At 46.6% G+C, this 13,636-nt stretch overlaps 2 protein-coding genes across 2 annotated transcripts; both read left to right on the top strand.

The window, feature by feature from the left end:
- The first annotated feature begins 1,725 nt into the window (after positions 1-1,725).
- LOC101628836 (olfactory receptor 2A5-like) lies at positions 1,726-2,673 on the top strand. The gene has a single exon (XM_004678876.1). It carries the CDS (start codon positions 1,726-1,728, stop codon positions 2,671-2,673), a length of 948 nt encoding a protein of 315 aa, XP_004678933.1.
- Positions 2,674-10,377: 7,704 nt separating this feature from the next.
- On the top strand, positions 10,378-11,325 carry LOC101628608 (putative olfactory receptor 2B3). Its single transcript, XM_004678875.1, has one exon. The coding sequence runs from the start codon at positions 10,378-10,380 to the stop codon at positions 11,323-11,325; it is 948 nt and encodes a 315-aa protein (XP_004678932.1).
- Positions 11,326-13,636: the final 2,311 nt, after the last annotated feature.

Below are 13,636 nucleotides of genomic sequence, written 5' to 3'. Positions count from 1 at the left end.
GGAAAATGCCTTCTATCCCTTACCTATTCCTCACCTTAATGACATTTCAAGGGCACAGACTAGAACAGACATGTTCCTTCTTTGAGGAAGGCAATATACAGACTTTCCACTTGTACTTGGTTTCATTTCTCCTGCTTTCTAGTTGGCTTTGAATATTTCAGTTAAAAAATTGCCAAGGAGGCCCTCCCTGGTGGCGCAGCGGGTTAAAGCACAGCACTAAGAAGCTAAAGCCACTCCTGCATGAGTTCAATTCCCGCCTGCCCCGGAGGTGACCACATGGCGTGGCAGACCTCTCCTGACCCGCCCGCGGCTCCCCTCAGCAGTGTACTTCGTGGATCTGCCTGTTCTGCTCCCCACTCTGTCTCTGGTGAAGCCTCTCGCCACCCCTGAGCCTCTGGCCTGTACCCCAGTTCTGTATGTACAAATAAATAAATCTTTAAAAAAAAATTGCCAAGGAAAGAATTTTGTTTATTCAGGGAGTGGAAAACCTGGGTAGTTGTTTTGAAAGAGGAAGTAATAGAGGAACTATTGGATCAGGAATCCATTTTTTTTTTGTAACAAACTTTTTAAACCATTGTAATAATTTCATAAAGGCGTTAATTCAATATGTGTTAACCAATACTCATAACTTGTGCTAAATTTGTAGATAGAGAGGTAAGACATTTATTCTTCATCCTTAAGAAACTCCACCAAACAGTGTCTGTACCAGCATAGGTGTGGAGAGTAATGATATTAAATGTGTTATCAGAGCCCAGAGGAATGAGAAATATAATGGAAATCACAGAAGACTTTCATTATTATGATTTTAATAATATAAGAAAGCAAAGAAGGGCATTTCAACTAAGAAGGGCATTTAATAATACTGGTAATAATAGCATCTGATGAAATATCGCAGTGTCCCAGATTGAACACCACACAATGCTTACTCGAAGTTCAGCACCAAGGATAGCTCCATCACGGTAAAAGCGGTGGCGTGTCCCTCAGTGGTACAGCTCAGAATCACTTCACTCATACATCCAACATTTATAATGCCTACTACATGGCAGACACTGTTCTATAATCAGATGATATACAATGAATCAAGGAGATAAACACCCTGCATTCTTGTCAAGGAAAGAAACTGACAATTAAAAATTACATAGTATATTAGAAAATGTTAACTACTAAGAAAGTTTGATCTGGAGAGGGGAGTGAGGGTCTGGGATATTTCATTTTAAACAGGGTGATCAGAAAAGACTGAACTATTCCTAGAGGGTATGACATTTGAACACATCCTTGAAGGAGGTGAGGGCATGGACCACAAAGATCTGAAAAGAGAATTTGTAGCTGTGGGAACAATAAACACAAAAGCTTTGAAAATGTCTTGAATGAAAGACAGCAGAAGGCTGTGAGACTGGAGAAGACAGAATGAGAAGTGCGTAGGTTTTCAAAATAAGGCTTTTTTACACACAACTCCTACCACAGAGTCCTTGAATTTTATCAGAACTAGTTTGTTAGGCAGACAAGTATTAATGAATCTAAACTAACTGCCTGGAGCCTGGAGCAATGGTAAGCTCATTTACATAGAATGTTTCTCTGGGTGTGGAGGCAGATGTCTTGGCTTGATTGTTTAACTCTGGGATGCCTTTGTTGCCTGCAACTGTAGACCTCACTAGGCAGTCTCTCCTTGAGCCTGCAAAGGATTTCAGAATACTATGTCCTCTTCTTTCCCTCAGAAGGAAGGCCATGCATAGTCAAGGCTGGAGAAATGACAGCTCGGTAACTGAATTTATCCTCTTGGGCTTCTCCAGAAACCCCAGGACCAACTGGATCCTTTTCTTTCTCTTCTTCTTCCTCTACTTATTTACAGTCCTAGGCAATGGGCTCATAGTCACCCTGATCAGAATAGACGCTCGCCTCCACTCTCCCATGTACTTCTTCCTCAGCATCCTCTCTCTACTGGACCTCAGCTATGCCACCACCACAGTGCCCCAGATGTTGGTCCATCTAGTAAGCAAGAACAAGTCTATCTCCTATGTTGGGTGTGTGGTTCAGATGTACATTTTCCTGACTTTAGGCATCACTGAGACCTGGATTTTCGCAGCCATGGCCTATGACAGATATGTTGCTATATGCTTTCCACTCCACTATGGGGTCCAGATGAGCCAAATCCTGTGTGTACTCCTGGCAGTCAGTTCGGCCCTCTGTGGTCTCACCTGTGCCCTCGTCTATACAGTCTTTGCAATGAAGCTGCCCTACTGTGGGCCCAATGAGATCAACCACTTCTTTTGTGAAATTCCTGCTGTCCTGAAGTTGGCCTGTGCAGACACATCCCTCAATGATCAAGTGGACTTTATCTTGGGCTTCATCTTGCTCCTGATCCCATTATCCCTCATCTTAGCGTCGTATGTCCGCATCTTTGTGGCCATTCTAAGGATTCGCTCCACACAGGGACGGATCAAGGCCTTCTCCACCTGCGCCTCCCACATCACTGTGGTCACCATGTTCTGTATCCCATGCATGATCATGTACATGAGGCCTGGCTCTGAGGCCTCGCCTGAGGAGGACAAGAAGTTGGCATTGTTCTACAATGTCATCTCTGCCTTTCTCAACCCCATCATTTACAGTCTTCGGAACAAGGAAGTGAAGAGAGCTTTCCTTAAGTTAATTGGAAAGAGTGAGGATACTCAATAGCCAAGGATTACGACTGGCTACAGGCTCTTGTTCCTGTCTATCTCCCCACACTTTCACTGAAGCCTTTGGACTTAATAGGACCCCAGGATGAAGATGATATCTAAAACAAACCACTTCTGCATTAATTTGGCCACTGGAAATATTAGTAAAGGATGCAGAGAGAACCATGTTCTAAGCTTTGTAACAGTGTAATCCCCATGGAAAGGGGAGGTTCCTGGTTCCTTGCCCCCTCCAAAGGAGGGAGGGAGCTGATCAGGGAGGAGAAGCTAAAAGGGACTTGAGAGAAGGCTGGAGGGAGAAATATTAGAGGAGACACTGGAACAGAGACACGTGAAATAAGAGCCACACTTGCTTCTCAGCCTTGGACTTGCACCAGGGACTTGGGAGACATGAAAGGAGACACTTGGAAGAGACAGAGACGTGGGAGAGAGACCCAAGGGGAGGCTGACAATAGTAATTGTTACCTTAACTTGGACTGAATAAATTGCCAAATGCCCCTTGGCTAGAAAGTCACACAACTAACATTTGAACTCAGAGCCAGTTCCAGAGCACAGACCATCTCACATAGTCAGTAGAGACTTTTGAAGCTCAGTTGAGGCAATGGATGGGGATATGGAGGAATGTCGAAAGCACTTCATATTATTATTTTAAGTCACAACAGTAAGGTCAGATCCAGGAGATCTGGAGCTTTTTGGAGACTTCAGCCCCTCATCACCATCTCTACATTGACTAAGCAGATCACATTGTACAGTGGAATATTAATTTCTCAGTAAATGTTTGTTATTTGAGTTTCCCAAGATCCATCCCTAACCCTAGCCTATAGTTACCCCAACTTTCCCCTGGACTCCTTTCCTTTTCCATTGGATCTTGCCCAACTATTGTTACAATAATTCAAACTTTTACTTCCCAGGAGAGTACCCTGGTGTCCACAACTGGTTTACTCATTAATTCTCTCTCCCACCAGAGAGACCAAGTGATATGGGAAAGAACTCTGGGTGTTCACCTTGATTTAATTTTTTGATATCTTGGAAGAACAGCCTAATAGCTCTAGAAATCTTACTTTTAAAATAGAGATAATGGCCATATCTGATTCTGGTTATACCAAAAATCTATTTTTAAGTTTTTAAATGGGAATGTAGTTTAAATGAGAATGAGGTTTAAACCTAATAATTATATATATTATCATTAGTTATTGCCTTCAAAATTAGATAGAAAATGTTGCTTAAGCTATTAATGGTGGCTTGTATTTGTCAGCTACAGATGTCTGATCATGTAGTCAGTCATACCTTCAACATACACACACTCCCAAATCAGTGAGACGAAGTCACAGCATCTCTGACACTAACCAGGAATGATTGCTAGTGTTATCAAAGCAAATCAAATTGCTATCACTCTGTATTCAAATATTCAAAGTCTTTGCAACAGGTGACACAAGATGAATCTTTTAAATCAGTCACTTACCACATGTCTTTAAATTAACAAAATATTCCAATTGCTCTTAGCTTTTTAGCAGCAAGTTTCATGTGTTAACAAGGATTGTCTGAATGCTACCATAAAAGATTATTAAATATTAGAGTATGCTTTGATTGTTAACAACTTTCTTCAGAAAATAAATTTAGGGAGCTGCCAGCCTTCGTTCTTAGCCTCCTCCAAGTACTGAAAGAGAATGAGTGTCAGTGATGTGGGGCTGTGAGGAGAACCTGACCACCAGGCCACAGACTCTGAGCAGCACTCAGAGACCGCTGGGGAGAAAGAGAACCCTTGATTTTTCCAGAGGAAAAATGAGTTGTCAGCAAGAAGTGTTGATTATTTCTTGGGGGCTTGTTAGGAAAATTGCTCTGGGGTCATTAGAGGGCTTTTGTGAGGATCATCTGCTGGAACAAATGGGTGTCTCCTTAGAGCTCTCAGTGCAGTAGAGACTCACAGAGGTGGGGGACAGTAGGCAGGTGAGTGCAGGGCTCTCTGGGTGGGTAGCACCTGCAAGGGCCTGAGGAGGCCTCACACAGATCTCTTCTTCAGGAGGTTCCCCAGTTCGTTCAGCCTGGATGAGTTTCTCTCCTCGTGGAACTCTTATCACCACAAACTGAGCCTTGATTGTGGCCTCAGAAGCACATACATGGGAAGAGCTCTTGAGCTTGAGTGCCTCTGACACTCAGAGCAACTCACATGTCATTTCAACTATATTTGTGTACTGCACAAACACATGTGGCTTGAAATGTCCTTTCTCTCATTCATGATTTGAGAAAAAAATATCAGCACACTAGGAATAAAAGAAAATTTCTTCACTCTGACCAAACACATTAACAACAACAAAAATCTCCAGCTGAAATCACACAGAGTGGTTCCCCTAAAATAGGACCAAAATAAGGATGCTTTTTCCATACTCCTATTGAGAACAGTACTGGAGGTTCTAGTCAGTGCTGAGGCAAGAAATGAGAAGATAGGGGAAAATAAGGATTGAAACTGTTCTATTATCAGGTAACTTAATTGTGTATGTTAAAAAATAAAATAAAGCAAAACATGGGCCTCCCTGATGGCACAGGAGTTAAAAGTCTCAGCTATCAAGGTGTCTCCACTGTGGTATGAGGTGACCCACATGGTAGACCTCGCCTGACCCGCCCGCTGCTCCCCTCAGCAGTGTATTTCAGTGGATCTGCCTGTTCTGCTCCCTACTCTGTCTCTGGTGAATCCTCCCTCACATATACCCCCATAACTCTGGCCTATACACCAGAGGTATTTTCTACACACACACACACACACACACACACACACACACAAAAGTTAATATTATCCATAATATTATTTGCAATAACTCCATTAAAAACGAAACCCTTTGCCCTCCTGGTGACACACTGATTAGAGCACAGCACTACGAGGTGATCCGTAGCCACTGCAGCACTGGTAAGCAGCAGAGCTGGGACTTGATGTCAGGTTTCCTGCTGGCTCGGGGCTTGATTCCAGCTGGAGGTTTATCAGCTGCTTCCTCCTGAGCCAGGTTCTGTGAAGGCTCTTACAGTTGTTTGCAGGAAGTCATAGTTTTTGGGGGTCACAAGATGTCAGGACCCATGCAAGTGAGAACCCAGCACAGTATGATGAAGAGACTGGGGTAGAGCTGGGTGCTGAGATGGGAGGGCAGCCTCTCCCTGCCACTAACTCCCCCAAACCCCTGTCCACTCTTTATGGTCTGCAGACCCTTCCCTGACATGCCCACCCAGTCTCATCCCTTTCACTTCCCAGTCTACACCTTTGCTTAGTTGATGTCTGCACATTTGTGCCCTTAGCCTGGGAGGGCGCAGGGAGAGGTCTGTGGGGGAGGGGTGGTGGCAGGGAGGGAGGGCAGCTGGGTGTGTAGGCACAGGGAGGCAGCCTGGATGTGAAATGTGTGCTCAGGGGCTGGAGAAGGCGCGACGCAGACGCTCATTAGGAGACTGTCTGATTTCTGCCCCCTGAGAATCCGGAGCAGAATATTAAAGCAGGACCCAGTGGACTGCTGGTTTACCCCTCACTGAGCCCCATACCAGGTAAGGAGAGGACGGGCGGAGGCATGCCTCCGGGCACCGCTGCTGGGCACCCCTGCTGAAGGTTCCCCACCTGTCCCGGCTGGCTGCTGGGCACCTGCCTGCCCCGCCTCCTCCTCTTCCCCCAAGGCCCGGCACCCCTGGGCACCTGCTCTGCTCTCAGACTGCTGTCCTCTGTCGCTGGTTTTGCTCTGCTTAGTGACAGACCTGCCTCTCTGCTCTCTGTCTCCCTCCTTGTCCTTGTGTGTGCTCCACGCTCAGGCGGCACAACAGTGGATGGAGAAACTCAAGTTGCCATGGCTATGAGCTGAGGCAGTTGTCTCTTCTGCAGCCCCCGCAGGTACAGGGCAAGGCCCTGGTAGGAGAGACAAGGGAGGGTGACAAGTTATAAGGGAGGAGAGGCTTGAAGGTTCAAGGGACTTGGAGACCTGGACAGAGAGGTTAGAACCGGGGACCGCTGTGACCCCTCATCGGGGAAGTGGCCACCTCCACTCAGGTCCCGGCCTTCCTTTCTAGCTCAGCCCTCGGCCCTGCCCTGAGTGACTGGAGAGCACACTCTTAGTGGACCTGGAGTATGGACTTCTAATGAGTCCAAGACCTGGGACGTGGCAGTGAAGGAAATCAGACACGGGGCTGCTATGTCCAGCCTGCAGTGAAACTTTATTTTGTATTTATTGTTTATTTATTTATTAAGATTTATTTATTTATGCATACAGAACTGGGGTACAGGTCAGAGGTGCAGGAGTGGTGAGAGGATTCACCAGAGACAGAGTGGGGACTGATGAAGTCCACTGCTGCGGGGAGCAGCGGGCGGGTCAGGAGAGGTCTGCCTCGCCATGTGGATCTCCTCCAGGGCAGGCAGGAATCGAACTCATGCGGAAGTGCTTTAGCTTCTTAATGCTGTGCTTTAACCCGCTGCGCCACCAGGGAGGGCCCAGCCCTGCATACATTTTACTTTTTCCCAGGAGATCTTCCTCACAACAGTACTGGGCAGCTTCCTCACACACAATCAGGATTTCTTTCCTCAACTGACACTTTATCTTTACTGAAATGCCGGGCTGCACCGGCATGACCTTTGTCTGTGTTCTTGGCCCACAGTCCTGGTTCCCAAGGGGTTTCCCTTAGACGCTCGTGTTTTCACATGCACCAGGTAGACTGTCGCCAGACATTGAGCAAGATCAGGCAGGTACCACACCAACGCTGAGTTCCCATTCATCAGCCTCTCCCATCCCTCTTCCCTCTGTATATTCCTCCTCCCCTCAACTCTACACCATGTGCTGGTGGCTGAGCGGGGGCTGGGAGTCAGGTATCTACTAAGAAACTACAGCCACAGCCTGGGCATCAGCCCAGGTGAAGCTAGAACACAGGGGGATGGTGAAGTCCTCAACTCTTCTAGAAAGAGTAGGTCAGTGGCCCTCTGCCCCAACAGTACTGGGCACGACACAGCATTGACATTTTGTTTCACTCTTTCAGGGAGTCAACAAGTTCCTTACCTCCCAGGCCAGCTGTCCCCACCTGTGGGCTGCTTTATTGATGTAAGTTGGTTCTATTGTGCTGGAAACTCCCTCTCTGGTGTAACTTCCAAATGTACCTCTTGGGACCACTCAGAATAAATCTTGTCAGTCTTGCTGTAAGGTTTTCCTTGACCCTCAGCTTCCAGAGAGCCCCCAACGTTTCTTAACTCATTTCAGCCTCCTTGTTTCACTCCTATTAAAATGTGGCTCCCACACTGAGAAAGACACCCCACGTTGTTCTGGCTATGGCAGACACAGTTCCATGTAACCCTCGCAGCACCCCTATGACCTGCTTTCTCAATGATGCTGCCTCGGCCTCTCTGCAGTGTGTGACCCACTGGCATGACTCCCCTGTGCTGCCTGGACTGGCTACCTACCCTCTTTGGTCTCTGGGGTGGTGTTGTTCAAGCCCCATCTCTCCCCACTAATATTGCTGAGATGCATCTTTGGAGGATCTGTTTGCTTCCTGCATCATCCCTGAGAGCTCTCCTCTATTTGGTGCCTTAATTACCCTCCAAATGTTTATTTTCCTGAGCTCTCTAGCTGTATGTCTGACTCTCTGATGGTCAGCTCTTCGTGGAGAAGCCATATTTTAGGCTCTGTGTGCTTACCACAGATGAGTCATCACCTAGCAGCCATTTCCTGACGCCCCCATCTCTCCCTCCTCCACCTTTGCCTGGTCGTCTCAAAACGCTTCTGTTCACCTTTGGTTCCTCAGCCTGAGACTGCAAGCCCATTCTGTTTCCTCCCTCCCTCACCTCTTCCTTCTGTTACCAAGTCCCGTTGACTCTGTTTCCTACACCTTTTTCTAATCTCTCTTCACTGTCTTCCACTAGCCTACCTTTTCTCCATGCTCTTCAATAGGCTTTCTTTCCTCCAATGCCTTCTTCTAATTTCCACCAAAGTATTGATGTTTCCAAAACCTAAGCCTGAACAAGTTATTTCTTAGTTTACAATTCCTCCGAGATTTGCCATGACCTAAGCAATCAATTCCATGCTCCTTATCAAGCTACACCATAGCTTTTATAATTGTTTCCTTCCTTCTCTACACAAATTAACTTGCACTCAGACTTTGTGTGTGGGCTCCCTGGTTACAATAAGCTTTCCCTGTGATGCTCCTTTGCACTGCTGCAAAATTCATCCTTGGGTCTTTTTCTTGCTCATTCCTGCTCATCTTTTCATATCACATATCCTCTTGGAGAAATCTAGCTCCTCTAGGCTGGACCAAGTGCTCCTTTAATGAGCTCCCGTGACACCCTGCTCTGCTCCTGCCACAGTTCTTGTCACGTGCCTATCATTCATTATTATCTGTGTGTGCTGCTTGGAGGCAGATATTTCTTTCTGGATCCCTAGTGCTTGACCCAGAGTTTTGACAGCCCAGTGTATCATAGTACATCATAGTACATCATCATAGTACATCATTGTAAATACATTGAAATGCCATTTATGTATCTCTCTGTTTCCCCAACTGGACTGTATGGCCCTTGACAACTAGGAGTACACCATGTCTGTCCTTGTATCTCCAGGCCCTGGAACACCGGCTGTCCTAGAACACCGGCTCTAGAACAGAGGTGACAGGTGCTCAACCATTGTTTGTTGACCATGTGATGAGTGACTGAGGGGGACTGATGTGGCACTCCTGCTCTCTGTTCACTCACTCACTTGTTCACAGTGCCACACACTTCACTCACACCACAGGTTACTTCTCACAGGATCTCTTCCTGGTAGGTTTATGCCCGATTTGCAGAGAATACTGAGACTCAGCAAGATTAAAGTACTTGAACCAGACCCAGTAGAAATACCACGATTTGGACTCAGGTCTTCTGATTCCAAATCCTGTGCTCCTCCACCAGAACACACCACCTCTCAGAGCACCGTGAAGAGTCAGTCCCATAAAAATGTCAATTCCAGCAGAGAAAGAGACTCCATGGGACAAGTGAGTGTTGGTAAGGATAATCCTGCCAACTGGTGGGACCCACAGATGCCAACCTTGCTTTTAAACGACCACCAAAAAGGTTATTTCTTGTCTCAATTATACTTTAGGCTCACCCTGGAAGCGCCTTCCCTGCAGGGACCTGAAAAAGGCAGTGACGAGGAGCCCCATCTAAAATAGAATCAGATGTGAGGATGCTTCTTGACAATTCAAGAAGTTCAGACTTGGATAAAGGTTTCTAAAACTGTTTGTCATTTCTGGGGAGGTATGTCCTCCCCACACGTGTGCCTTGCCTCATACATGAGTATAATGTATATATAAGCCTCAGAAGTATAAAGGAAAGGGTTTGAGTGATTGTTCTGGGGGTAATGGGAGGGGAGAGCTTCAAATTTCCACCAACCACACTCCAGCCAGGGCTAGCGGAGAAAAGTCCCAGCAACAGGCCATGTGTAATAGCCCCGGAGGAGCGGAAAGCAGGGGCTGTGAGAAGAATGAAGTGAGACCCTGGAGGTGTCGAGAAAGACCTGGGCCTCAGAGACAGAAAATTCCATGAAGATTTTCCTCCCTTTCCCCAAATTTAGCCTCATTCCAAGGAGATCTCAATCTCCAACCTGTTAGCTCCAAATAGTTTCCAAATAACCACTGGCTTTTCTAGCCTCTGAATGGCCATTGGTATGGGGACAGGCAGCCCACACCGGGCCACTGATGGATCAATTTCTGTCTCTGCAGCTGACGGAGGATGCCGGATGTCCCCTGGAAGAACCACAGCTCCGTGTCTGAATTCATCCTTCTGGGTTTCTCCAGAGATTCCCAAATGAATGTCCTCCTCTTTAATGTCTTCCTCCTTCTCTACCTCTCCACACTTGCAGGCAATGGGCTCATTGTTACCTTGATATTCCTGGACTCCCGCCTCCACACACCCATGTACTTCTTCCTCAGTGTCCTCTCCATGCTGGACATGAGCTATGTTACTACCACGGTACCGCAGATGTTGGTGCATCTGGTATCCCAGAAGAAGACCATCTCTTATGCTGGGTGCGTGGCCCAGATGTACATCTTCCTGGTGTTGGGCATCACTGAGGGCTGGCTGTTCTCCATCATGGCCTATGATAGATATGTGGCCATCTGTCACCCACTCAGGTACAAGGTCATCATGAGCCCATGGCTGTGTGGGGCAATGGTGATATTTTGTGGATTATGGGGTATCAGCTGTTCCCTTGTCTACACTGTCTTCACCATGCGTCTGCCCTACTGTGGCCCCAATGAGATCAACCACTTCTTCTGTGAGGTCCCTGCTGTTCTGAAGTTAGCCTGTGCAGACACATCGCTCAATGACAGAGTAGATTTCATCCTGGGTTTCATCCTTCTCCTGGTACCCCTGTCCTTCATCCTGGCCTCTTACGTCTGCATCTTTGCCACCATCTTGAAAATTCGCTCAGCCCAGGGTCGACTCAAAGCCTTTTCCACTTGTGCCTCCCATATCACTGTTGTCACCATGTTCTGTGGACCTGCCATGTTTATGTACATGAACCCAGGGGCCAATGCCTCTCCCGAGCGGGACAAGAAGCTGGCCCTGTTCTACAACGTCATCTCGGCCTTTCTCAATCCTATCATCTACAGCCTCAGAAACAAAGATGTGAAGAGGGCTTTCCTTAAGTTAACAGGCTGGGGCAAGGCCCCTGAGTGAAGTCAACAGAGCCTAGAAAGCCACAACCAGACCCACAACTATAGGTTCTGTGGTCCTTCTACTTTATGTCCTAACACCCAATGACAAGACAAGAGCTACTGACTGATAGTGAAGGAGGGTGATGTGTGAAGACTGGTACCTAGGTGCACTTGTTAATGATTCCAGCAGCTGGCCCATGTTCAAACACTTAAAGACCCACCTGCAGACAGAATACCAAGGCAGGGACCTCTGTGGGATTAAATTTTGTTGCCCAAGGTGCAGCAAAGGGTCTGACACAAACAAATCTTCATTACCCTTTGCTAGTTGAGGGATTAAATGCAAGAGGATTCAAGATTAAATCAACTCAGGAGGGTTGAGACAAGAAGACTCACAACACCCAGATCGATGACTTTATTTCATCTCAGTCAAGAATGTGAACAAATCTAAAGAAATACAGCCTGGGGAGAAAGGAAGGGTGACTTTAGGAATAGGGTTCAGGCACTGGTCAGTGTCCATCCTGCAGGCACAGCCCAGGCAGTGTGGATCCCACGGTACACAGTTCATCTTGTCCTGGGGAGGTGAGTCCCTGTGATAAGCCATAGTGGGTCAAAGGTTGCACTTTGCAGCAAATGATCTTGCAGGGTTGTTATGGGAGGTGTGAAGTAGGTAAAGTTCTCAAAGCCGTCTGACACTTTGCATGTTATTGCTAAACACCTCTTATTACATTCTATTTCTCTTTCCTACTACCACAATTAACAAGCAAACAACTGAGATCACTTCCACTTAGAGAACTTTGCTCTCTGAACATGGCCATGAAAAAGCAGAGTTTGGGTCTGTCACCCAGAAGCTCATGAACTCTAAGTTGGCAAAATATAAGAAAATTATGACTCTTGTCAAGTTACCAAAGGAATACATTCTAATTACAATCAGCCAACACTCTTTAAAGATATTTTTATCAATAACCCCCCATACAGGAATGTCTAATATACAAATCTCAACTGAGGAATAATGGTGTCAATACAGCAGTTAGTTCAAGAGGATACGGGCAGGCCTTGCAGGTTCAGCTGGTCTTGCTGGTGCTGGCTCTTGTCACCATGCTCAAAACCCTTTGCCCCTGGGTATCAGGTCTCCAGGACCTTGGAAAAGGCGCAGACAAGCTGCTCCAAGATCACATGGACTGTCGTGGCTTCAGAGAACCTATCATGCTAAGAAAGGCAGTAACACTCAGAGAGACAATGTTCTGCCAGAAGCACCTACCTGCCTTCAGAGAGAAATACTTCCATGTTTTGCCTTCACTCTCTCATCATTAAGGAAAAAAGAGGCAGGAGATGCTGGCATTCCTTTTATCCTTATCATCATTCTGACAACCCTCAGTCCACAGACCCATCCCAGATCTTCCTGCTTCACACTTGACTTTGAATTTTGAAATCAAAGTCTCATTGATCTGTTACAAAGTCACATGACAGGTTACTCAAGGAAATGTCAACAGTGGCAGGTTCTGGCTTTGAACATAATGGTCATTTAAATCTAATAAGCTTCCTGTGATTTGTGTTAGCCTACTTAGCATCAAAATTACAAAATTTTCAATAACTAAAAGTCCTCAATGAGGTGGTGATGGCTCCAATGAATCATCAAATGGATATCATTGATTCTACACAGAGGCCAACAGCTGGGAAGACCACCCCACACTACCCAGGCAGCCCCTTCCCCAAAAATCAGAAGCAAGAGGTGCTCATCAGCTGGCAAGACCCCTCCACCAGCCACATTTTCCTACCCTCGCACAGATGAGGAAGGGAACACCCCAGTAGTCATGGGACCCTTCACTTTCCCCCTAAAATCCTCGGGAATGGCTGCCTGGAATTAGAGCCCCTTGTGAGCTTGTCCCAGTCACCATATGCCCTGCCTTCCCCAGCTCTGTTCCAGGACTCTGTAAATGCCTTAAGACAAAACCAATACTGAACTTTGTACCTAAGTGGTAGGGATAAAATATCCACCCCACCAAGTTTACATATTCCTGTGGTATAGAATGTCAGAGACAGAGGTCTTCAGAGGCCATTAAACTTAAGGTGGTCATTTTATAGATGAGTAATGCTCAGAGTAAGACAACAAGTTGCCCAGAGTCACACAAGAAGGTATAAGAGGGGAGCTAGAAATCACCACTAAGCTGTGTGTCCTGCTAAACCACAGTGCAGAGTATCCACATGTTAACCCCATGACCCACACGGGTTCCAAGCATGAACTCAGGTCTGAGGGCTACGCTGGTTCTGGCCACCATTGGCTTAATGTTCAATGTTGGCTACAATAGTGTTTACTTTGTAAACACCACCTTGGT

This window comes from Condylura cristata, unplaced genomic scaffold, assembly GCF_000260355.1.
Source record: "Condylura cristata isolate star-nosed mole 26May11 unplaced genomic scaffold, ConCri1.0 scaffold00008, whole genome shotgun sequence".
NCBI lineage: Eukaryota > Metazoa > Chordata > Mammalia > Eulipotyphla > Talpidae > Condylura > Condylura cristata.
This window is presented reverse-complemented; position numbering and strand designations above follow the sequence as displayed.

Excerpts from the sequence above, each read along its gene's own strand:
- LOC101628836 (XM_004678876.1), top strand. The coding sequence starts at position 1,726 with ATGCATAGTCAAGGCTGGAGAAATGACAGCTCGGTAACTGAATTTATC.
- LOC101628608 (XM_004678875.1), top strand. The coding sequence starts at position 10,378 with ATGCCGGATGTCCCCTGGAAGAACCACAGCTCCGTGTCTGAATTCATC.